Source organism: Archocentrus centrarchus, unplaced genomic scaffold (genome assembly GCF_007364275.1).
Source record: "Archocentrus centrarchus isolate MPI-CPG fArcCen1 unplaced genomic scaffold, fArcCen1 scaffold_54_ctg1, whole genome shotgun sequence".
NCBI classification, from domain to species: domain Eukaryota; kingdom Metazoa; phylum Chordata; class Actinopteri; order Cichliformes; family Cichlidae; genus Archocentrus; species Archocentrus centrarchus.
In genome coordinates, this window is record NW_022060276.1 from 287,980 (window position 1) to 312,636 (window position 24,657).

The following is a 24,657-nucleotide window of genomic DNA, read 5'->3' on the forward strand; positions in this document are numbered from 1 at the left end:
ATTTGCAAATAATACCAATTTTAATATATCAGATACCTTAAAAATGTCATTTACATGAACAATAAATAGATTTGGATGCCACTTGCAATGTCCAAGCATGATGAGGAATATTTTTCCAACTTCACAAATTGTTTCCTGTCACTTAAATCATTTTTCACCCAGTGCACTACAACCCCGCTGGTGCCATACCATTCCAGTTTATTGATTAATATGTCATATGTGATTGTATCAAATGCTTTTTTAAGATCTAGGAACACTCCAACTGCATACTGTTTCTGGTCTACAGCATTTGTAAAGTAAATGTTAAATGGACTAGTTCTTATATAGTGCTTTTCTACTGTAGCTGAGCACTCAAAGCCCTTATACAACACATTTACATTTACCCATTCATACCCATTTATACAAGCACTTCCTTCTTTTAGCTAAGTGTTTACTGTCTAACATCAGTGATGGCATAGTTACCTTGAAAAAGTAATCCAATTACTGATTACTCCTTTAAAAAATAACTTAGTTACTTTACTGATTACTTAATTTTAGAAGTAACTAAGTTAGACTACAAGTTACTTTATTAGTTACTTTCAACAGCTGCCAGCGTTGTGCCAAAAAGTGATTGTCTGCCATAAAGTGGTTCTGATGTTTCTGTGTGCGTTTCTGTGTATGTTTATTTCTTTGCTTATATTGGTAAATAGAGTACAGTCAACATGATTTATGAAGGGCTTATATATAAAATGAAGAAATAACCTTTTTTTCAACAATCTTTAGGAGTCTTGGGAATCGAGATTCAGGGGTTCAGTATCTTACCCAAGGATACTTTGGCACGCAGACTGGAGCAGCCAGGAAGTGATCCACTTGTAGCTCAGGGGTGGCTCCTGGGCTACAGCCACCCCAACTGTAATCACCTCAATTGATTCAATTAATGCCGGTGATGTTGCGCTGTTTGATCTAAGTCTATATTTACTTTCAAGAGTATTTATGTTTATCTAAGAATTTATCTGATCATTTAATGAACTGTTTTCTAAGATTTTGGAGAATTGTGATGGTAGGCCTGTAATTTGTGAAGTGGTGTCTATCCTCAGTTTTATACAGAAGCACACTGCTGCTCCTTCACTTGCACAGGCATTTCTTTTAGGCTCATATTTGAAATTCCAGTGAAAAGCTGCTAAAAATGCAAGTTTAATACTTGGAATCAACTCCAGATTGTTCATCTGCTTCACATGTCATGGAATAATTAGGGAATAGTCATCACCTGGCCATGAAACTGCTTCGTCAGAAAACTGTCCAATTTACTCTGAGCCTCTGAAAATAGAGGACTATGTACAAAAATTTCTGTAATTCGGGAATCATATGATGCACCAACCAGAAGAGATCCAGTTTTCTACCAGTGTGCATGTTAGATCCACACCCACTTTCTGAACTGGAAGTCAGGGACTGGATAGCCCGCAACAATGAATCCCATACTTCCAAAAGCACCTTCCACAGAACATTCCAAGGGACGTGGTCAAATGTTTTCTCCAAGTCCACAAAAGACATGTAGACTGGTTGAACAAACACCCCTCAGACCCCTCAAATATCCTCTAAGGGATAAGATAGCCCAAGATTCCAAGACCAAGGCCATAGTAGTTAAGTGGGTTGGAGGTGACTCTCCTAATTCCATGATAAATCTCTTAGTTGGTCCTGGTTGTTGTGATAGGGGAAAAATTTGTACACTATATCAATGGGAGGACTCATCTTTCACTGCGAAAACAGAGGAAGCCACTGAAACTTTTGGTGGTTGATTATACTCTTTAAAGAGAAAATATGATAGACTGTGGCTGTAGCTCAGTAGGTAGAGCAGATCCACCTACTGATCGGAAGGTCAGGGGTTCGATTCCTGGCTACTCCAGGCTACATGCCAATGTATCCTTGGGCAAGGTACTTAACCCCAAGTTGCTCTCTGACGCAACCGTTGGAGTATGAATGTGTGTGAATGTTAGATAATTAAAGCACTTAGCTTAGTTAATATGGGTGTGCATGGGTAAATGTAAAATGTGTTGTTTGAGTGCTCTGACTGAGTAGAAAAGCGCTATATAAGAGCTAGTCCATTTACCAATTGCCAAATTTTTGGATTGGAAACAAAAATGTGGCAATTGACCCATATATTACTTATTGTAACAGAATTTACAAATAAGAATTGCTGTAACTCCTAAACACTTATGGTGAAATCTTCAGTGATTTAAGATCCACCAGAAAAAAGGACCCAGTATGCAAATTTATAATTTTGTCAGAATTTTTTTTGCTCTGAATTTAAATGTACATTCACCTGAATTTCTTATAATAGTATTTTAGTACCATAGGAATAGTACCATATCACCCCAACAGAGCACTTCGCTCTCAGACTGCTGAGTAGAATGGGAGGCAGAGCCTTCAGCTTTCAGGCGCCTCTTCTGTGGAACCAGCTCCCAGCTTGGATTCAGGAGACAGACACCCTCTCTATTTTTAAGATTAGGCTTAAAACTTTCCTTTATGATCAAGCTTATAGTTAGAGCTGGATCAGGCCTAGGCTGCTGGAGGGGGGTTCCCATGATGCACTGTTTCTTTTCATTCACCTTATTTACTTTGTTTATACCTCACTCTGTATTTAATCATTAATTATTATTAATCTGTGGCTCTCTTCCACAGCATGTCTGGTATTCAATTCAAATGTATGTTTTATATATATATATATATATATATATATATATATATATATATATATATATATATATATATATATATAAATCCCAGCTCGCCCTACAGGAGGTCTATTTTGCCCTCCAAGCTTGGGTCCTTTACCAGAGGCTTAAGGGTCCTGCGCAGTATCTTAGCTGTTCCCAGTATTGCGCTCTTCTGGACAGAGATCTCGGATGTCGTTCCAGGAATCTGCTGGAGCCACTCTTCCAGTTTGGGGGTCACTGCCCCGAGTGTTCCGATTACCACAGGGACCACTGTCACCTTCATCTTCCACAACCCTTCTAGCTCCTCTCTGAGCCCTTGGTATTTGTCGAGCTTCTCGTACATGCCGTGCAGAGGCCTGTCCTTCCATGATGGTTCCTGTTCTTCTTCCTCTTCTTTCTCAGGTTTCTGCTGCCTGAGTACTCACTAAGCACCTGATCCTTTGTGGCCATCTTCCTGATGTATTGATTGATCTTCATTGTTACATCTAGGACAGTGGTTCTGACACTCAGTAGTCCTTGGCCACCTTCCTTCTGCTTAGCATCTCAGGGTGCTGGATTTGGGGTGAAACCCTCCATACATGTTAACCTGTATATATATATATATATATATATATATATACACACACACACACACAAACACTTGAATTGAATACCAGGTGCTGTTCAAGGTGGCTGTAGACAGGTCATCTACCTAATCAGAAGGCTGGTAGTTAGATCCGTGGCTGCGTCAGTCTGCGGGAATATTTCTGTTTTTTTTTTTTATGGAACAAAAGATTTCCATTTTATTATGGTCTTCTTCAGATACCGCAGCTACCAGAATATTTCTCGTTTTTCACAGTTTTTTTAACAGTGCACCAATGGCTTTCCCTCTTTGAAACTGCTTTGTAAGTGTTTGTGAAAAACTGGTAATAACAAAAGACTACCATAGAATGCCTTTTTCAGTAAAAAAAGGCATTTCAATCACATTCATTGGTGGCTTTGAGGAATCATCTAATTTCCATCATGTGAAAACGCACACACAAAAACAAACAAGTAAATAGTTTCATCAGCTTCAGCTAAAAAAACACAAAAATATTTTTCATCAGTTTAGTTACATAGTTATACAATAGTGTTGGCTTGTGTGTGGGGGTATTACCTTGTGCAGCCTGGAGCTTGTGTGTCTGTATGATAATGCACAGCTGCAGCACCAGTTGTGGAGCGCTCTCCAGAAATGTTGCCAGTAGATGCAACATGCTCACATCTGCAAACTCATAGACCATCCTCCAGTAGTAACGCCAGCGCTCTGTCTCAGTACTCTGACGGCTCCGAACACCCAGGTAGATGGTATGGAAATACCTGAAGGAAAGAGAGAAAAAACTACAATGCTTCAACATCCCCCATGCAGCATCAAACGTTCAAGCACAGTACATCCTTCTCTTCTAATAGTAGGACCCAAGAGTTCAACTTTACTGTCAGTTATCAATGTTGGAATGAAAGGGAAGTTGGAGAAACAGTAATGTGCTGTTGATTTCTTACAACAGAAGCAATAATAATTTGAAAATACAAGGCTGGCACGGGTCTGGTGGATAAATGTAGAAATGATAGACATATGAACATGACATATGGTAAGAATGTTGGAATAATGGGACACATATGAGTGTGAAAAACCTAAAACTTTATGTGAAAAAATATTACTGAGATGTTGGCTCTCTATTCTTTTCCACACTGTTTTGTTTTATTTTGTGTTACTCACAGTTACTCCTGATTTGGACTTTTCACTTTCCCTTTTGTGTTTGTATTATCTTCACTCTGAATGAAGGTGCATCAGCTGTTTCTGTTTGATCTTTTTTTAATTTCTAACATTAAAATCTTAAAATCATTAAATCTTTAAATAAAACCACACAAAGGATTCACTTAGTGACATGACCCCAACAGACCCCCAACGCACGCACGGACGCACACAAAAACCCCAATTCAACACACAAATAGTTCAAGGGAGAAATGAACACAAGCCCAAATGGAAAAGAAAAGACAATTCATAGGTAAACAATATCCAGTTCTCTCCATTTAAGCTTATTGAACAGAGAAAAGTCTACTTTGGGTTTTACAATCAACCACAATATTCCACAATGTTTACATTTACATTTAACTGCCACAATGTGAGATCAAACCTGGAAGTGTCCACCCACTTTTTCACAACACAAGGTTAAACTACATATAAACTACAACTACAAAAAATGCCTAAGGCAGGCCAGGATACAGGACGAGTCCACTTTAGTTAAATTTAACTTTGCAAGTCTTCTCTTGTTGCATTTTACATCTTTCAGGATAACCTAATGTGGGAACAGGACTTGCATCTGGATGTCCTCATCCATGGTTCAAATATCGCCTTCAGTTGTCACTGTTGCTCTTCCACCACCGTTAGTTAGCAAAGTTTCACCTTCCAAATCCTCCCCCAGATTCTCAAATTCTGAAACTCTTTCAATTTTTTTTCTTTTTACATTGGCTGCTTTTTCACGCATTTCCAGTCCAGTCCTTCCGCCTGACCATTTTCAGAGGAATTGTTTTTTGATTTTTTGTCTGACCTATAAATGAGTCAAGCTTTGAAAAGGCCCCAATTCAAGGGGTGACAAAACAGACAGCAAAGAACCAATTTTAAATTGTATCTTTAGGCACTATTGGTTTTTTGCAAAAACACATTATTGTTTCCATTTCTTTGGTTGAATCTGTGGAAAATGCCAAAGATAACACCGTTTGACATGCATAAAACAATAATTTTGCTCCGAGGTGGTGATTCTCAAAGAGCTATTAGGCAAAAAAAAAGACATATCTAGGCATAGTGTGCATTGTTTGAATGGCTGGACTAAAAATGCTATCTACAACAGATGAACAGGATCTAAAAGTCATGTCTTTAAGAAACAAAAAAAAAATATCCAGCAAAGACCTGAGAGAACCTGAGAGATGCAGCTGGCCCTTAATTTAATCCATTTACTGTTTGCTGTAGCCTTGTTAGAAAACGTCACAGAGAAAGGGTGACTGTCAAAAAGCCACTCTTAAAGGAAATAATGAGAAATCCAAATTACACAAGTGTGAAAAATCATTGTCAGCATGTATGGAGGAGATCAGAGATACAACAGTAATGTCTGCAGCCATGTGTAAAACACAGCAGTGGCTCTGTTATGTGTGGGGCTGCATTTCAGCCGGTGATCAGTCATACAATACATCAAAGCATCTGACTGGCAACAGCTTCATTTTTATTGGCATGACAATAATCAAAAACACACTGCCAATGAAGAGAAAGCATACATGGATAGAAAAATACACAATGAAACACTATCAGTCACGGACCGCCCTTCCAAAAGCCTGGACATCAACATTATTGAAGCATCATGCGATTATTTTGGAATAATAATAATAATGGAACAATAATGGAATAATAAGCAGTCAACATCTAAAGCTTTATTCCCCACAGCTGTGTAATACATTATTGTAAATTTATATGTTATGAAGTGTGACCCTCCCAGTGTCAAGAAAGTCCTGGCCTGTTTCTGATAAGTGGCTGGCACACGAGGATGATCAGTTAATGCAGCTTACCTGTGTCTTCCAGGTTATAAATGAGGGCCCAGCTGAACCGCTCACTCTTCCACTCCATCTTGAATCAACCCACTGAGGTTTGTCTCTTGGTCAGGTTGTGTTAATAAAAGACCACTTAAGTAGCCCTCTTGTGTGTACTACTCCTTTTACCTACTCTGTGCCAGTTTAACACGCCCCTTTTCAATCCCTACTCTTTGCACTGGCAGTGAAAGTGTTGAGGTGCTGCCTTGGTTTAACTATGGCTTGACTGCATAGGTGTGGATAAAGTTATGCCTGAGTCTGAGACACACCACTACTTGATCTTATGCTCTGGGTTGCGACTTCTTTAGCGATGCTAGGCGACTTTAGCAGGCTGGGTCATAGCAAATTATAACAAGAGGGTTTTCAGGGAATGCTGTTGAATGTTCAGGTTCTATACCAGAGTAAGCTCCAGAGTGTGATTAAAGTGGTGGGTAGAATCATTTACATTTTTGAGAAGCCAACTGAGTCAAATACATTTTCAGCATCTACATGGATGTTAAAATCACCCACTATAACTTATCTGAACTGAGCATTAAATCAGTCTGAGGAATCAAACTTTAAATGAGGGCCCTGTGAATGATGACTACACTGGTTTGAGCTTCCCAATTAGGGTGGACAAGGCTAAAAACTGGACTTTCAAATGAACTGAAACTCTGAAATCTGGATCTTTGATAAGCTGGAATGGAAGATTTCTCCTGCTGATCCTGCTCCCCGGTCTGTGCTTTGAGGATTCTGACAGTATGACTCGAGAGTGATTCATTTAACATTCATCCTGTTGTAACCAGGTTTCCATATACTAACGTGAGAGATGAAATATTTAATAATCCACATTATCTGTATTACTTTGGTGCAGAGGATGCTATATTCTGTGAATTTTTTTTTTGCTGGTTTTTGGTTTGGGTTTTTTGGTGCGTTCGAGCTGGCACCGTCTCTATGACTGCAACTCTGCTTCCTGGTTTCAACCCTGGGCAATCCGGTTTTAGGAGGGTTTGCAGGGGTGGCTGTAGCTCAGGAGGTAGAGCAGGTCACGTACTAATCAGAAGGTTGGTGGTTCAATTCTGGGGTGCATGCCAAAGTATCCTTGGGCAAGATATTGAATCCCAAGTTACTCTCTGACGCAAGCGCTGGAGTATGAATGTGTGTGAATATTAGATAATAAGCACTTAGCTTAGTTACATATGGAAGTGCTTGTATGAATGGGTGAATGCAAACATGTTGTATGAGTGCTTTGAGTGTTCAGTCAGAGTAGAAAAGTGTTATATAATAACAAGTCCATTTACGATTTAATAAATTTGGCCAGATTTCTAGAAATGAGAGCTGCTCCATCTAAGGTAGGATGGATGCTGTCTCTCCAGGTTTTCCCCAGAAATGGTAAGTGGACTGTTTCTTATATTTTCTACTCTGAGCACTCAGCTTGCTTTATACAACATGCCTCATTCACCCATTCATACAAGCACTAATTTCTGCGCTTAAGTGCTTTTTAACTTTCACATGCCAAAGTTTGTTGCTCTATTATTTTTATGTTACTGATGCTCTTATTTATTTTTATATTTTATTGATGCTCTTATTTCTGGGTGTAGACTTTTACGTTTGTCTTTTGTTGTTTTTATTCTTCCATGTTCAGCACTTTGGTCAGTGCTTACTGTTTTAAAGTGCTCTATAAATAAATTGGCTTGGCTTGTATCGCAGAGCAACTTGGGGTTCAGTATCTTGCATGCCAAACGATACATTGGAATGCAAACTGGAGGAGCCAGGGTTGCTCCATGATTGAACCACCAACCTTCCAATTGGTAGATGACCTCCTCTACCTCCCGAGCTACAGCCACCCCTAAGTTTCCCAGTTATCTATAAAGCTCACATTGTCTTTTTGAACACCACTCAGACAGCAATTTGAGCTAAAAATGTCACTCCTGGTCCAACTGAGGGGCCCTGGGAGTGTCAGACAGGTGGTTCAGGTGCAGCAGGAGGGGCGGAGTCAGAGAGACACTCAGAGGATGTTGGATAAAACCTGCCAGGTTAGGGTCACAGAGGCTGTTACCGTGATAATTGATGCAGAGTTGGAGTTCTGTATTTTAGGATTAACAAACTCAGAGTTTTTGGCTAAACCTGCTTCCTGGAATGAGGCTCTGATGTGTGTGAGTGAGTGAGCGAGAGAATTTTTCCACCAAGATTCCTATATTGTGACAGAATGGGTTAAATGAGCTTTGGTACCCAGGAAAATTTTGTTAACCTGATGACTGTGTTTAGTCATCCACTAATTTCCATGACAGAATTGTACATGTTTTTTTCCACGGGCTTCAATATTTAATTTTCAGCCTTGGCCCTTATGCACAGATTCCTCCAGTTTCTTTTTTGATATTAAGACTGTAGATGGGATGATGAGAGATTCAAAGATTTGTTGTTTTTTTTTTTATGTTGGGTAACATCCTGAAATTGTCCCACAGTTTGTTGGAGTTTTTTGCAGATTGGTGAACCTTTGCCGATCTTTACTTCTGATGAGTATATTTCCAGTTAATCTAATTACAAAATGTTCCATCTGTTTCTTTTTTGCTTTCACTTTTTCATCCTTTTTTTTTTTTTTAGATGTTATTGCCATCAATTTACACTGCCTGGCCAAAAAAACAAGTCGCCACCTGGATTTAACTTCTGAGAAACTTCTGAGAAGCAAATGGGTACGATAATTGGATAATTACTGCATGGGCGATTATCTTTCAGCTGGCAACAAGTTATTTAACCCCAACTGATGCAATGAGTTGCTTCTCATTTATTAAATAACCATAACGAAAGACACATCGTGTGGTTGTGGAAAAGATGTCAGTCTATTTGAGAAGGGTCAAATCACTGGCGTGCATCAAGCAGAGAAAACATGGTAAATGGTAAATGGACTAGTTCTTATATAACGCTTTTCTACTCAGTCAGAGCACTCAAAGTGCTTATACAACACGTTTTTTTTTTCATCTAAGGAGATTACAGAAACTACTAAAACTGGGTTAAGAACTGTCCAACGCATTATTAAAAACTGGAAGGATAGTGGGGACACATCGTCTTCAAGGAAGAAATGTGGCTGGAAAAAAATCCTGAATGATTGTGATCGCGATCACTTAAATGTTTGGTGAAATCAAATCGAAGAAAAACAACAGTAGCACTCAGGGCTGTGTTTAATAGTGAAAGTAAGAACATTTCCACACACACAATGTGAAGGCAACTCAAGGGATTGGGACTGAACAGCTGTGTAACCTTAAGAAAACCACTAATCAGTGAGACTAAGTGGAAAAAAAGGCCTACTGTACAAGCCTGTGGGGGCAGTGCTGTGATCTGGGGTTGCTGCAGGTGGTCAGGTCTAGGTTCAGCAACATTATGTGCTCAAAGAATGAGGTCAGCTGACTACCTGAATATACTGAATGACCAGGTTATTCCATCAATGGATTTTTTCTTCCCTGATGGCACGGGCATATTCCAAGATGACAATGCCAGGATTCATCAGGCTGGAATTATGAAAGAGTGGCTCTGGGAGCATGGACATCATTTTCACACATGGATTGGCCTCCACAGAGTCCAGACCTCAACCCCACTGAGAATATTTGGGATGTGTTGAAGAAGGCTTTGTGCAGTGGTCAGAATCATCACTGCAAGATCTTGGTGAAAAATTAATGCAACACTGGATGAAATAAATCTTGTGACATTGCAGAAGCTTATGGAAACAATGCCACAGTGTATGCATGCTGTAATCAAAGCTAAAGGTGGTCCAAAGAAATATTAGTGGTGACCTTTTTTTTGGTGGCGACTTTTGTTCTTGGCCAGGCAATATATGTTGAGCTCACCTTTTTCTTCCTAAATCATACATTTTCCCAGTTTAAATATTTGTTTTCTGTTCTTAGTTTCATGCATTCACATGGTCATATGGTCCGGTCCCTAACAGCATTTCAATGACAACTTGGCAAAGCGTACTGCAATGAAAAAAAAAACTGCAAAGCAACAATCAAACAAACAAAACAAAAACAAAATAAAACAAAACAAAAAAGCAGTTCAAGGGAAAAATGACACTGAACAAACTTAACTTTAACCCAAACAGAAAATAAATCACTATTCACAGCTCTGCTTAGCAGAGTGAAACAATCCATGATGTGAAGTCATGATTCTGTCTAAACTAACCCAATGATTATTCTCCTGGGAGTGAAAAAAGGGGGAAATGAGGGAAAACAGAAAAACTGCTAAATAACTAAATGCTGCTAGTTTAGCTTTATACTATAACTGTAAGAGACACTTGAATAATATATATTGAGTAATACTATCACATTGTTTATTTTGCTTACTTTCACATTAGTTAAATTAGCAGAGCTAGCAGAGCAGCTTAGTGTGTTCACTTCTGCTGTCCATAACATGTAGTCAAGTGCACAATTTTTGTGTGTCACATTATTGAAATGACAAATGGACCGGTACTTATATAGCACGTTTCTACTCTGAGCACTTAAAATACTTTTTACTACTAGTACTCTTTCACACCTTTTTCTATACCTAATCACCTTATCTAACATTCATGCAAGTTGCCCCCTATGGAAACATCTGGGAAGCTTGGGATTCAGTATCTTGCCCAAGAATATCTCAGCATACAGACTGGAGTGCCTGGGGATCAAACCACCAACCATCTAATTAGTAGACAAGCAGTTCTACCTCCTGAGCCACAGTCACCGCTTCAATAAGGTGATGAACGCTGGCTGTGAATTTTCACCCAGGCCCCAACAACAGACTGACATGACGGCTCATATAGGTATGTACAGTATGTACACTGATGATACTTTACACAGTGAGGTCAATTCAATTCGATTTTATTTATATAGTAGCAAATCACAACAAACAGTTGCCAAAGGCACTTTATATTGTAAGGTAAAGACCCTAAAATATCAGGTCACAGTTATCAGCTCAGAAATTTAACAACCCCTTTAGTTTAGTTATTTGAGACTGTGTATATCTGGTTTAGGCTCATGGTACAGACATTTATCAAAGGTCTAGACTTAAGTGTTTGGTATCATTTTAAAGGGAACCCTCATGGCTTTCATTTGAGCCAGGTTTTGGATCTCTCTGACCAACATAGAGCTCTTTAAACCACAAATGCTATACAGTTGTATCACAAAAGAGTACACCCCTCACATGTCTGCATGTATTTATTAAGTATATCTTTTTATGGGACAACACTGACAAAATGACACTTTGACACAAAGAAAAGTCGTCTGTGTGCAGCTTATATAACAGTCTTCATGTAGAGCAACAATTCATCTTTAAGATCCTCACAGAGTTCTTTGCCATGTTGGAACTTTCAGTGAGCAGTATGAGAGAGTGTGAGAGCTGCACTACAAAACTGAACACACCTGCTCCCTATGCACACCTGAGACCTAGTAACACTAATGAGTCACATGACATTTTGGAGGGGAAATGACAAGCAGTGCTCAATTTGGACATTTACGGTGTAGTCTCTTAGGGGTGTACTCACTTTTGTTGCCGCTGGTTTAGACATTAATGGCTGTATATTGAGTTATTTTGAGGGAAGAATAAATTTACACTGTTATATAAGCTGCACACAGACTATTTATTATTGTGTCAAAGTGTCATTTTGTCAGTGTTGTCCCATGAAAAGATATACTTAAATATCTGCAGAAATGTGAGGGGTGGACTCACTTTTGTGATACACTATACATTTTCCCATAATTTTCACCTAAACTAAATAATTTTTTTTAGTCCTGTGGCATCCAGAGACATCAAGGACACAAGAGCCAACCACTGCAGTACTCACAGGACTCTAAGGATTCAGGAAATGCATAATATACCTATGATGTCTCTTTGTGGGAAGTGATTGTGAGCTGTACTTATGATGATGATGATGATGATGATGATGATACTTTATTGATCCCACAATGGGGAAATTATAGTTAACAGAACACCCATCCATTGAAAAGACAAACAACCAAACAAACAAAGGGAGATAAGTGTCTGTGGCCTTGCTGCCATCACTGAAAGGCACTTCCGTTACAAGATAAGAGGGAAACAAATCGTACACAATAGGATAGGTGAGGATACAAAATCATCTCATATTTTGCCCCAAAGGGGGCACAGTATGAGGTTAAAAAAAAAAACCTCTGTATAATAAGCACATATAGCAAATAGCATGGGAGCGCTAGGGTGGGTAAGGGCAGGGGATGGGAGGAAGCCAGCGGAGGCAAGGGGTTTGGGCTACTGTGAGGCTGACTCAAACTCCTCCCCTTTCGCCTAACAGTTCCTGATATCAGTTCACACAGGTCAGAAGACAGGACAGGGGGGGCGTAGAGCATCTGTTTACAAAACATTCAGGAAAAAAATGAGATAACCGGCAATCCAAGGCCATCAGGGAGCCAAATTTCTGATTCAACAAATTGTTTTGGTACAGGCTGTACTGAGGTTCTCCTTTCCCCCATCTCCTCTGGTGAAAATTTGATCAATCAAGAGGACTGAGAGACCAGCTGACCAGATTTTAATTTCCAGTTCAGAAGATGTGTGAAGAGAGCCTCTAAAGCAGCAAAGCAGGGTAAAAATGAAGGGTTGGGGAGAGAAGAAAAATGAGCAAGAGAGAAAAAAACGTCGTTGTTACAGGTTTAGAATTGGCTCTAACCAGAGCCAATTCTCAAAATAACAAATTCTTTATTGTCATTGCACTTTTCCATGCAATGAAATTCTGTTTGAAAGCTCTCCCTTTATTTTCTGAATGAGAACAAGAAACAAAAACAGAAACAAGAAAATAGCAACAAATATAAATAAATGTAAATGGCAATAAGATAATAAAGGCCTAAATGTCCATAAAGTGTGGATGTGGGTAAAGTGCAGAGTGTGAAGTGCAAAGTCCAGTGAGAAACAAAATATCAAGTCAATGCTCTAGCTTACAGCAGAGCTTTCATGGCTTTGTGGAAAAAGCTGTGTTTAAGTCTTTCTGTCCGTGCCCTCATGATCCTGAGCCTGCCAGAGGGGAGGGTACCAAAGAGGCATTGTCCAGGGTGTGTGTAATCCAACCTGATTTTTTTTCTGCTCTTTTTCTCAGCCAGGCAGAGTGAATTTGGTTCAGGAATGTAAGAGGGGCACCAGTGATCTTTGCTGCAGTCTTAATGATCCACTCCAGGTCTTTTCTCTGCTCTGAGGTGCAGCTGGAGAACCACACCGTGCATCCATAGCTCAGGACACTTTCTGTGTTGCACTGGTAAAAGTTGCTGAGGAGTTTTCTGGAGGGACTGCAGGAAGAAGCGTCTCTGCTGGGCCTTCTTCACCACCTCTCTGGTGTTTACTACCCATGTCAAGTCCCTTGAGAGGTGAAAACCAAGGTACTTGAAACTCCCCACCTGTTCCACCTTTTTTCCCAGCAATCACCAAACTGGCATGTACTGTGTCCGTATACTTCCTGAAGTCAATGACAAGCTCCTTTGTCTTGTTGATGTTGAGGAGCAAGTCATTATTCTGGCAGCAGGATGTGAGGGCCTGGACATCCTGTCTGTAGGCTGCCTCATCATTATATTTATCAACCCCACTGCAGCTGTGTCCCCTGCAAACTTGAATGTGTAGTTGGTGTCATAAATGGTGGGTAGAGTCATATGTAAAATGTGTGAATGGGAGTGGATTGAGAACACAGCCTTGGAGGGTGCTGGTGTTGATGAGCATGTTAGATGAGTAGAGGTCTCCAAGTCTCACGTGCTGTGGTCTGTTGGAGAGAAAATCTTTAATCCAGCTAAAGAGGTGGTATTCCAGGCCCAGTGTCAGCAATTTGTCTACCAGTTTGTCTGGGTTTACAGTGTTAAAGGCCGAGCTGAAGACGACAAACTGTATCCTCACATAAGTATTTGGGTTCCTGAGGTGTGTCAGTGCAGTATGGAGCAGGAGTGAGATGGTGTCCTCAATGCATCTGTTGGTGTTACAGGCAAACTGGTACTGGTCGAGGTCAGGAGGGACGGAGGCCTTGATGTGATTCATTATCAGTCTCTCAAAGCATTTCATGATTATTGGTGTTAATGCAACGGGCTGATAACCATTCAAGCATGTGACTGCTGAGGGCATCAAGATTGCGATGATGGCTGCAGTCTTCAAGAACTGCTAGTCTATATATTTCAACACGCTGATTTTTCTTAAGTAGTATTTAGCTTAGTGATATTTATCAGCTCTCAATGAAAACATCCATGATTCAAAAGAATGGAACAATCTTGTCATTTTAATATATAAATTCTACAATACAGCAATGTAACCTATTATAACAAACTGCAGAAAACTCATAACTTTAACTCAAAACAATCATTTTATAAACTGTTATAACAATCCATTCTCAAGGCTTCAGATTCTGTTTATTCCTCCTCATAATTTTTGCTATCATTTTTGTTGGTCAGTTCCACATTAATTTCAACATCCTTCTCCTCTCTCTGTGATTGGTGCAGGTTTGTAGCTTGCATATTTTTGTGCACTTCAGTCTGTTTGCAAGGCAAAAACAGGTTCTGTTTTTTCCATTGTGTGATGGAATGTAGTTGTTGGTGAGCCTTTTTCCAAACATTCACTTCTGAACTTTTTATGCTTCAGCTCCAGTCTGGTGAGCTCGCAGTGTTTGGTGACACAGTGATTCCTGTGGAAAGACTGATGATGTCTGACTGATGTGGACCTAGAGGGTTTACCTCTTTTCTCCAAAAGTTCTACAAAGGCATTGACATCTGTCCTGTCCTTCTCTATCCTTAGCTTCAGTAGATTGTGAAGTCTCACACTTTCTGTGGGCTTATATTGAGGCAAGACATTTGAGCGTAGTAGTATGGTAGGTAACTGGCATAGTTCAGCAAAGCACCATGGCTCTGATTGCTGTAAGATGTATCAACCACCGCCCCTCTCTTGATGCTTGAATAAGACTGAGCAAAACCTCACCGTGTCCATGTATGACAGCTGAGGCTGAGAGGGGACCATTGTCTTCTCTGAGGTAGTGTGGAGCTCATTGAGCTCACTGGACTGTGATACTTTATCATACAGGTTGCAGACTGCTTGCAGAGCTTCCTTCAAAGTGAATGAGATCCTCAGGATGATTCTCTTCTAACCAGGGATCAAAATCTTTTCAGGCTAATGTCAGGAAAGCCTCATAGAGCGGTTTGTGGAGCCTTATTGCTCGATTATACCCGTGACCATCAAAACCCCTGTGATTGAGCCATCAGCTAACACTCTTGCTTTCATGTAAAGGTCTCAGACCAGCATCTGCAAAATGTTTTCCTCAAAAACACAGGTGGTAAAATGATGTCCTTAAATGTCTCTGGGTGTTTCCAGGCGATTTCAACCACTTTGGCATACAATGCCTGGTCAGAAACAACAACAATGTTGTTGAGACTTGATGATGCTCATCATCTGGAAAAGAACCTATCAACAGTAAGTTTATAGATGTGTGGAAGGAGTGTTATTTCTTGGCAAAGAGCATCTTCTTGTACACTTGTATCGCTATGAGTGAGGGTGTTAAATGCAGTCCAGCTACAAATGTCCTTGTTGGATCGAAGAGCCACATCAGCCACAGGTTTTCTGTGTGTGAACAGCAGCGTGATCAGCATCAACTGTCCGTACAACTGGAGGAATGGCATGCTCTCCTGCATTGTAAAAGGGGAGCACCACCTCCACTGCTCCAATGCTTCTCTTTTTGATTTTGGGATGCAAGGCAAAGGTCTGGTTTCAGCAGGATGATGAGCTTGCACTGCATTGTCAGTTCTACATTTCCAGTGAATGTCTTAACAGCAAAAGGAACACACAACACACCACATGGTTCTGAATATCATGTCTGATATTCAACATCATCTCAGATATGTCACTGCTCGATTTGGAAGCCTTCAGTTCATCTTTGAGTTCCTGGAAAACCTTTACAAGTTCATCCATTGTCAAACTGTTAAGGTATATGAAGTTTTTTGGTCCATATGCTGTGATATGTAAAGATTCCCCAAATTCTGCTTCGGCTTCGTGTCTTAGTTTTCCCTTTGTGTTAGGTATCACTTGTGTAATACCATCTTCTTCCACAGAGCTATGTGTGTTTCTAGATATTTAATAGTAGCCCAGGACAGAAAAAGTCACAAAACCTGATTAACTTTTTTTATAACAAACAAGCTAGACACACACACACACACACACACACACACACACACACACACACACACACACACACACACACACGAAATTTGCATCATTTGTGGTTTAAAGAGCTCTACTAACCTCTATGTTGTCAGAGAGATCCAAAAGTGGGCTCAAATGAAAGCCACGAGGGTTCCCTTTGAATTGATAACAAACACCATATTCTAAACCTTTGATAAATGTCCGTACCATGAGCCTAAACCACATATACACAGTCTCAAAAAATTAAATTTTTCTTAAGGGGTTGTTAACATCATGAGCTGATAACTGTGATTAAGCTGCCACTTTGGCAGGGCTATCATACCAAAATATCATCTACATGTAACTTTTCAAAAATTATGGTTACGTTTTGCCACCCTGAGATGGACCAAATGGTGAAATTGTGGACTCATATGGCCCATATGGAAGAATAGATCTCAGGAAATTATATCCACAGATCTGAAGTTCTAACTTGAAGCTTGTTACGTCTATGGTCACACAGTCATAATAATGTAATGCATTATAACTCATTATTGCATTATAAAAGCTTAACATAAACTTTACAAGTGAGAAAATATATTCAGTTGGATTGTAGCACAGACATTACCTGAGAAGCACCCACACTGCAGCTCCCACTAATCCAACTTCAACTTTTCTTCACTGTACCTGAAGCAAGAGGTCATCTGAAGAAATTAATTTATTTCTTCTTTTCAGTTTGCCTGCAGGCTAAAGTTTTGTCCCTCTCTGTCAGTGGATCATTTATTTCCATTCTCTCTATCACGCTACCACTGAAATGACACCAACATTCAGTCATTTAACAGCGTGCTAATGGACTGTGAAATTATTGTCAGTTAAAGAATTTTAAAATCTGAGCTGATGGCATTTAAGCTGCAGCCTTTTCATGGACAGATGGACCTGCCACATAGGGCAGCTGTGGCTAAGGAGGAAGTAAATACCAATAAGATGGTTGGTTGTTTGATCTCCAGCTCCTCTAGTCTGCATGATGAAGTATCACAGTGTGTGAAAAGCACTTAGGCACAGAAAAAAAAAACAGTTGTATGAATATGTGTTTGAATGGGTGAATGACACTTATAGTAAGAAAGGGCTATATAAGTACCAGTCCATTTACACATCTCTCTTTTTTCTTTTCTTTTTGGGCCTGTCATGTCTGGCAGTTTTCACAATCAGAATGATGATCCGAATGCACTGTTGTACCAAACATATAGTTGTGTTCAAAATAATAGCAGTCCAACATGACTAACCAGATCAATCAGTCTTTTTGGTAGAAATCATATCACTACATGGCAAACAATTTACCAGTAGATGTAATAGAGTCATAGTAAACAACAGACCCAACATTCATGATATGCATACTCCTGAGTCTGTGTAATTGAATAATTAATTAGTGAGGTCATTCATTCTGTGAAAAAACAGGCGTCAATCAGGTGGCCCTTAATTAAGTACATTTCTCACTGAAAACCTGAGAAAAATGGGCCATTCCAGACATTGTTCAAAAGAAAAGCGTTCTTTAAAATGTTGATTGGAGAGGGGAAAAAATATAAAGAAGTGCAGAAAACAATAGGCTGCTCAGCTAAAATGATCTCCAGTGCTCTAAAATGGAAAGCAAAGCCAGAGAGAAATGGACGAAAACGGAAGACTACCGTTCAAACAGATCGAAGAATAGCCAGGATGGCAAAGACTCAGCCAATGATCAGCTCCAGGGTGATCAGAGACAGTCTGATGGTACCTGTGAGTACTGTGACAATTAGAAGACACCTGTGTGAGGCTAATTGGCCGGCAAGAAGCCCCCATAAAGTTCCACTGTGGAAAAAAAAAGGCATGTGCTGAAGAGGTTACAGTTTGCTGAAGAGAAATGTAGAAACATTTTGTGGACTGATGAAAGTAAGATTGTTATTTTTTGGTCCAAGAACCACAGACAGTTTGTCAGATGACTCCTAAACACTGAATACAAGCCACAGTACACAGTGAAGCATGGTGATGATGGATCAGTTTGCATATATCACAATCCTTGAAGAGGTCATGTTGCCTTATGCTGAAGGCATAAGTGACAACAAGACAGTGACACCGAACACACCAGTAAGCGAGCAGCATCTTAGTTCCAGACCAACAAAATTAAAGTTATGGAGTGGTCAGCCCAATCCCTGGACCTTAATCCCATAGAAAACTTGTGGGGTGACATCAAAAATGCTGTTTCTGAAATGCAGAGGAATTGTGGAAAGTTGTCAAATCATCCTGAGCTGGAATACCTGTTCACAGGTGCCAGAATTTGGTCAACTCCATGCAACACAGTTGTGAAGCAGTTCTCAGAAACAGTGGTTATGCAACTAAATATTAGTTTAGTGATTCACAGGAATGCTAATTCCTAAAGATTTTTCAGTTCAAGTGAATATTTGAGTTTATAATGAAAAATGCAGACACAATTTTTTTTTTTTGAATAGCCCAACATTAATTTTTCTTAATTTCCTGTTAAGTAATTGGAAAATTTATACATTTTTCTTCATGTTTTGATTTAGAATATAATGTGCAGCGTTCCCAATGCCTGGAAATAAAAACAATTTAAGGATTCCGAGCTTTACTTGTGCTTTTAAACGCACTGCTATTATTTTGAACACAACTTCTTTTACAAGAAGATAAATCTATAGGTTTTCTAAAGGCTATTCTTGTTAACTGTATTTTTATTAATTTTTTTATTTATTCTTGCCAGATCTGACAGGCGGAAAGGAAGAGAAGAAGAGAGAACAGAAAAAAACAATAGATAGCTACACATACATACACATTCACATATATACATGCATATACATATATATACACATACATACAGTCTTGCTGTAGTTGTAGTAATGTGTGTGTGTATATGTGTGTGTGTGTGTGTGTGTGTGTGTGTGTGTGTGTGTGTGTGTGTGTGTGTGTGTGTGTGTGTGTGTGTGCGCGCCTCTGTCATGAGGCAAAGGCAAACAGGGAAGACCCAGGGGACCCGGGTCATCCACGGCCCACCAGGAGCTCAGAAGACCTGAGGCCACACATCCCACATCCCACACATGGCAACTGTGCACACACCCCAGATGAGAAAGGAGGGCAAGAGCCCAGAGAGCCAGAGGCAATGAGCACCCCCCCAGGCACAAGCCGAGAACATGGCCCCAAGGCCCCAGGCGCCCAGGAACCGTCTGACACCCAGCAGAGCCCCCCCACACACACACTCACACGCCAAAGCAGCTCGAGCCACCCCCAGGCCACAGCCCCCAAGGGAGTGGGCCAAGAGCCAAGTCAAGACATCTGGCACCCCAGGCATCCACATCCCAGGGGTGGCAGTGATGATCAGTGGGGAGCAGTAGGGAGGCGTAACTCCCGGCCCCCCCAACTGTGTCCCACAGGGGCCAAGGCAATTTACACATCTCTCTGAGTGTGTGGTACTAGTGTTTATTGGCCCTTCTCACCCCTTTGGCCCTAACAGGAGATCACTTATCTGAAGTTTGGGAGTGGGACCACACGCCTTCCAGAATTACATCCATAAATGCCCAATTTATTGCCTGGCTGTTCTCGTTTTCATGTTTACTACTCCACCAAGATATGTGCCATTCACGGTCTGTTTTCAAGCAGACTTTTTGACTGTCAAATGAAATTCTATTTACTTTTCTTTAATCATCCTTTCATGGACCATCTTCTATCAGCCTAATTGTGGATATTTCCAGGATATTTCATGGAAAAATTCAATCATGTTTCTAGGCACAGTGGCTCAAGTCATCACTGCTCCAACTGGATCTTCTGATGATAAACATGGAGTCAAATAATCTCTAGAATGATTTTAGTCAGTTTACAGAGAAAGAAGGACTATCTATGATTGTTAAAAAAAAGTTAAGATAATTTCTTGCTTTTGGCTTCCCAAAGTTTCTTGATCACAATTCAAGACCAGAAAACTCAAAATAAACTTTTTCTCTGGTTGAGGTCACTATCTGTTTCCAGATCCACTTTTCTCTAGCCCCCATCTTAAACATTCTTTGGCTTCTTTTTTCTGACACTGGGTTCAGTTCAATTCAATTTTATCTATAAAGTGCCAAATAAAAACAGTCACCTCAAGGTACTTTATAGTTTAAGATGAAGACAGTACAATAATACAGAAAAGGCTCAACAATCAACCACCTATAAACAAGCACTTGGCAACAGTGGGAAGGAAAAACTCCCTCTTTTTTTTTGCATTTTTGGCCACAACAGCTTTTTGTTAGCAGTCAAGAGAGACAGGAAATTGGGGGAACACACACAGGCAAATTGGCGACTGGCCGGGACGCGAACCCATGCCGCCCGCACCGCAATGCGGCATATGTATGTGGTTGCTGGCTTCACCACTAAGCCACCCAGGCGCCCGGAAAAACTCCCTTTTAACAGGAAGAAACCTCCAACAGAACCAGGCTCAGGGAGGGTAACCAAGACGAGACCAGGGGAAGCAAAACTGAATACAACAGACAGGGGCTGGACGACTATAAAAATAAAACAGGAAGTATGACGAGGGAACAGAGACGCAAACCTGACACAGAATACAGGGAGACACAAGGAACTAGAAATAACTAACTGAGGGCAAATACAAAAGATAACAAAACACAACCTGAGAAAACAGAAACCATACCCAAAAAACATAAAACACTGGGCCACCGGCCCAGGACATCTTACTACTCATCATTAATTGAAGAAAATAAGAACAACCCCAGGTTTGTTTTCAGCACTGTAGCCAGGCTGACAAAGAGTCAGAGCTCTGTAGAGCCGAGTATTCCTTTCACGTTAACTAGTAGTGACTTCATGGATTTCTTTACAAATAAAATTTTAGACATTAGAGAAAAAATGATTCATAACCATCTCAAAGATTATTCTTCATGTTCGGCTGCTTTCAGCACTGCTGGTATTTGTTTAGACTCTTTGGCTCCAGTTGATCTTTCAGAGTTAACTTCAATAGTTACTTCCTCCAAACCAGCAACATGTTTGTTAGATCCCATTCCTACTAGACTGTTCAAAGAAGTCTTTCCAATTATTGATGCTTCAATCTTAAAAATGAACAATCTGTACGTACCACAGGAATTTAAAATCCTTCTCCTCACATACAAGGTCTTGAATAATCAGGCCCCATCTTATCTCAAAGACCTCATAGTCCCATATCACCCCAACAGAGCACTTCTCTCTCAGACTGCTGGCTTACTTGTGGTTCCTAGGATACTTAAGAGTAGAATGGGAGGCAGAGCCTTCAGCTTTCAGGCCCCTCTTCTGTGGAACCAGCTTCCAGCTTGGATTCGGGAGACAGACACCCTCTCTATTTTTAAGATTAGGCTTAAAACTTTCCTTTATGATCAAGCTTATCTTTAGGGCTGGATCAGGTGACCCTGAACCCTCCCTTAGTTATGTTGCTATAGGCCTAGGCTGCTGGGGGGTTCCCATGATGCACTGTTTCTTTTCATTCACCTTATTTACTCTGTTCATACATCACTCTGCATTTAATCATTAGTTATTATTAATCTATGTCTCCCCCCCCCTCAGCAGATGACCCCCCCTCCCTGAGCCTGGTTCTGCTGGAGGTTTCTTCCTGTTAAAAGGGAGTTTTTCCTTCCCACTGTCACCAAGTGCTGCTCATAGGGGGTCGTTTTGACTGTTGGGTTTTCTCTGTATTATTCTTTATCTTTATCTTTATTTTACAATATAAAGGCGTCTTGAGGTGACTGTTGTGATTTGGTGCTGTATAAATAAAACTGAATTAAATTAACTTCAATGGATTTCTAACTCACTTGCACTCTGTCTTACCTTTGAAAGAACAGACAGTTAAATAACACTGAAAATATGAAAGAAAATAAAAAATACAAAACATCTCAGCCATAAATTTATTAAAAATAAACAAAGTCAGTAATTTTGCTCAAACTCTGTTCTAACCGGCTTTGTCAGTTAATCTACACTTTCTTCTGTAGTGGAAAAATAAGTCCCATTCCCTTTCAAGGTACCTGCATGACTTTAGTGATTGTCTTACAAAAGTAAGGTAGGGTGCCACTTAGTTAGCAGCCCATTTCATTCTTATGAAAGTAGTAACTGTGCTGGAACCGTCTTGCTGAGTTTAGCTAGTGTGGCTATCAGCCTTATAGCAAAGTTGTCAGTTGATGTGTTAGCATCACAGCCTTTTTCCTTGATGCATGAATTTGATATTACATTACATTTACTGCAGTTATGGATTGTTTTAATCCTTTAGTTAATGTAACATATTTTACCTTAATAAATTTAATGGAATTTTTTAAATTAAACTTAAACTTATTTTTTATGCTAGCTTATTTTTGTCCTGTGTTAGTGTTATTGAGTACAGCTGCAGCAGCTGCCATAAAATACACCATCAATGCCTATACAGTAGGAGACCATCCTCTTTCCTTTCATTTCACCTGAGTTCACCTTGTGAAAGCTCAGCGCCAGACAGCGACGTTTTGTTTAATATATATGAGAAAGAGAGAGAGAGATTTCTTACAGACACTTAATAGAGACTAAGCAACTAAGCACTGGCTCTGGGCTACCTGTTCTCAAACCATTTCTTTAGTTTGATTCATTTGGTGAATTCAAATTCATGACTATTCTGAAACTTTACCCAGAACAGAAGTTCTTTCCAGAGGTTCTTTCCAAAATGGAAAGCCTCCAACAACATCAGTATTAGTCACTACCTTGACCCCAGCTGTGTCTGTCAGCCCTGCACCAGGTTCAGGTAAGAAGCTGTAAAGTGTAATTTGTGTTTTTCTTGACTTTCATAACACAGTGGTAAGAATAAGAAAGCTAAACACACATGTGTGTAACATGTTGGTTTTAAAAACAGGGAGCAAGCTAAAGATGGCAGCTGGCAGCATCCAGAGGCCAGCACCGTACCAAGAGTGCCTAAAAGCAGCCCTCTGCTTTTTCATTCATATATTTCAAACACACACATAAACCCATCTACACAGCATAATTGTACGCTATCCCAAGGCCTCATCCCAGCTCCATCCTACCTCCATATCTGGCCCAGTTGCAGGATATGAATGACGGACTGGGCGAACCAGACACAGAAGGAGTAGTAGGCCGAACGTTTCCTATTCCTATTTCCCAGCGCTGTACTGGCTGTGCTGTTGGTAGTGGTGTTCTTGCTGGCGGTCGACGCCTGTCTCTGCGGCGTGGCCGGGTGGTGTTGTGCAGTAACATCCCCGTGTGAGGCCGAGCCACTAAGCAACTTATTCCCATCCATGTGGGAGCAATCGGTGACAGAATCGGTACCGTCCTCGGTGCTGAAATCGTGAACGAACCATCTGAAGCTAAAGAGCTGGACCGAGAAGGAACCCAACACCACGAAAAAGAGCGTCAGGCCGAACCACCAGTAGTCGCGGCGGAGGTAGTAGTCGACCGACAGCCACACATCGGTGCCCACATCAGCCAGATACACGGCCACAGCGGCTACGATCCACAAGCAGTCCCACACCGTATATTTCTGCTGCCCTCTACCCAGACGAAGGCACGTCGAGTTTGAGCCTCCCCCGCCGCAGCACCGCGACTCCCCGTTGGCAAAGTCCCCGTCCCCGGTGCCCGCAGAGTCGAGCTGGCCGCCCGGGTGGAGTCCCTGCACCGACCCGGAGTGCTCTGAGTTTTGCAGGGGTGTAAAGGCCACGTCGCTCTTCTTCATCTTCAGGACCCCGTCCGATTTAGCCGCCATTATGAGTATCTTGATTTATTAGCTACTCTATTTTTTCTCTCTCCGCCTTGTCTCCTCTGCTCCTGCCTCTCTCTGTCGACACCCTTTTGCGTGTGTCTCCTACTCCTCCTCCTTTCTGGGCAGGACTAGCTCCTCCACACTGCCGTCTGGTCATAATACAGAATGAAGACAAAAGTGAAGACTGAATGAAGCCCCGTGCTCGCTCCAATATTTTGGTTCATATCAAATTTTAACTGGAACTATCCTCACACATAGGGACTTTTCCGTTTTGTTTCCTCCAGCCTTCCTACCTGAACGGAATCTGATTCCAGCGCTTGTAACTCACTGAAGCTAAGGCTGATGTTTGCGAGGGAGATGGTAACAGGAGCTAAGCGACAGGCGGACGGCTGCAGCCATCTGCTTGGCACAGTCTAAAAGCTATGACATCATCCCCCCCCCCCCCCCCCCCCCCCCCCCCCCCCCCCACACACACACACACACACACACATACACACATACACGATTGCCTCTCTCTGCTGTCTTTCTGTCTCTCGGCAGTTTCCT

The 24,657-nt window shown here is 40.8% G+C and overlaps 1 protein-coding gene across 1 annotated transcript in view; it reads right to left on the bottom strand.

Moving 5' to 3' along the window:
- The window catches only part of xkr4 (XK related 4), a 37,424-nt gene extending 13,296 nt beyond the window's left edge, over nucleotides 1–24,128 (bottom strand). Inside the window, exons 1-2 of the mRNA XM_030725404.1 lie at nucleotides 23,420–24,128; nucleotides 3,829–4,028 (exon numbers count right to left, since the gene is read on the bottom strand). Coding sequence (XP_030581264.1) covers nucleotides 3,829–4,028; nucleotides 23,420–24,114 — 895 coding nt within the window. The 5' untranslated portion in view covers nucleotides 24,115–24,128. The remainder of the gene's footprint in view (nucleotides 1–3,828; nucleotides 4,029–23,419) is intronic.
- Nucleotides 24,129–24,657: the final 529 nt, after the last annotated feature.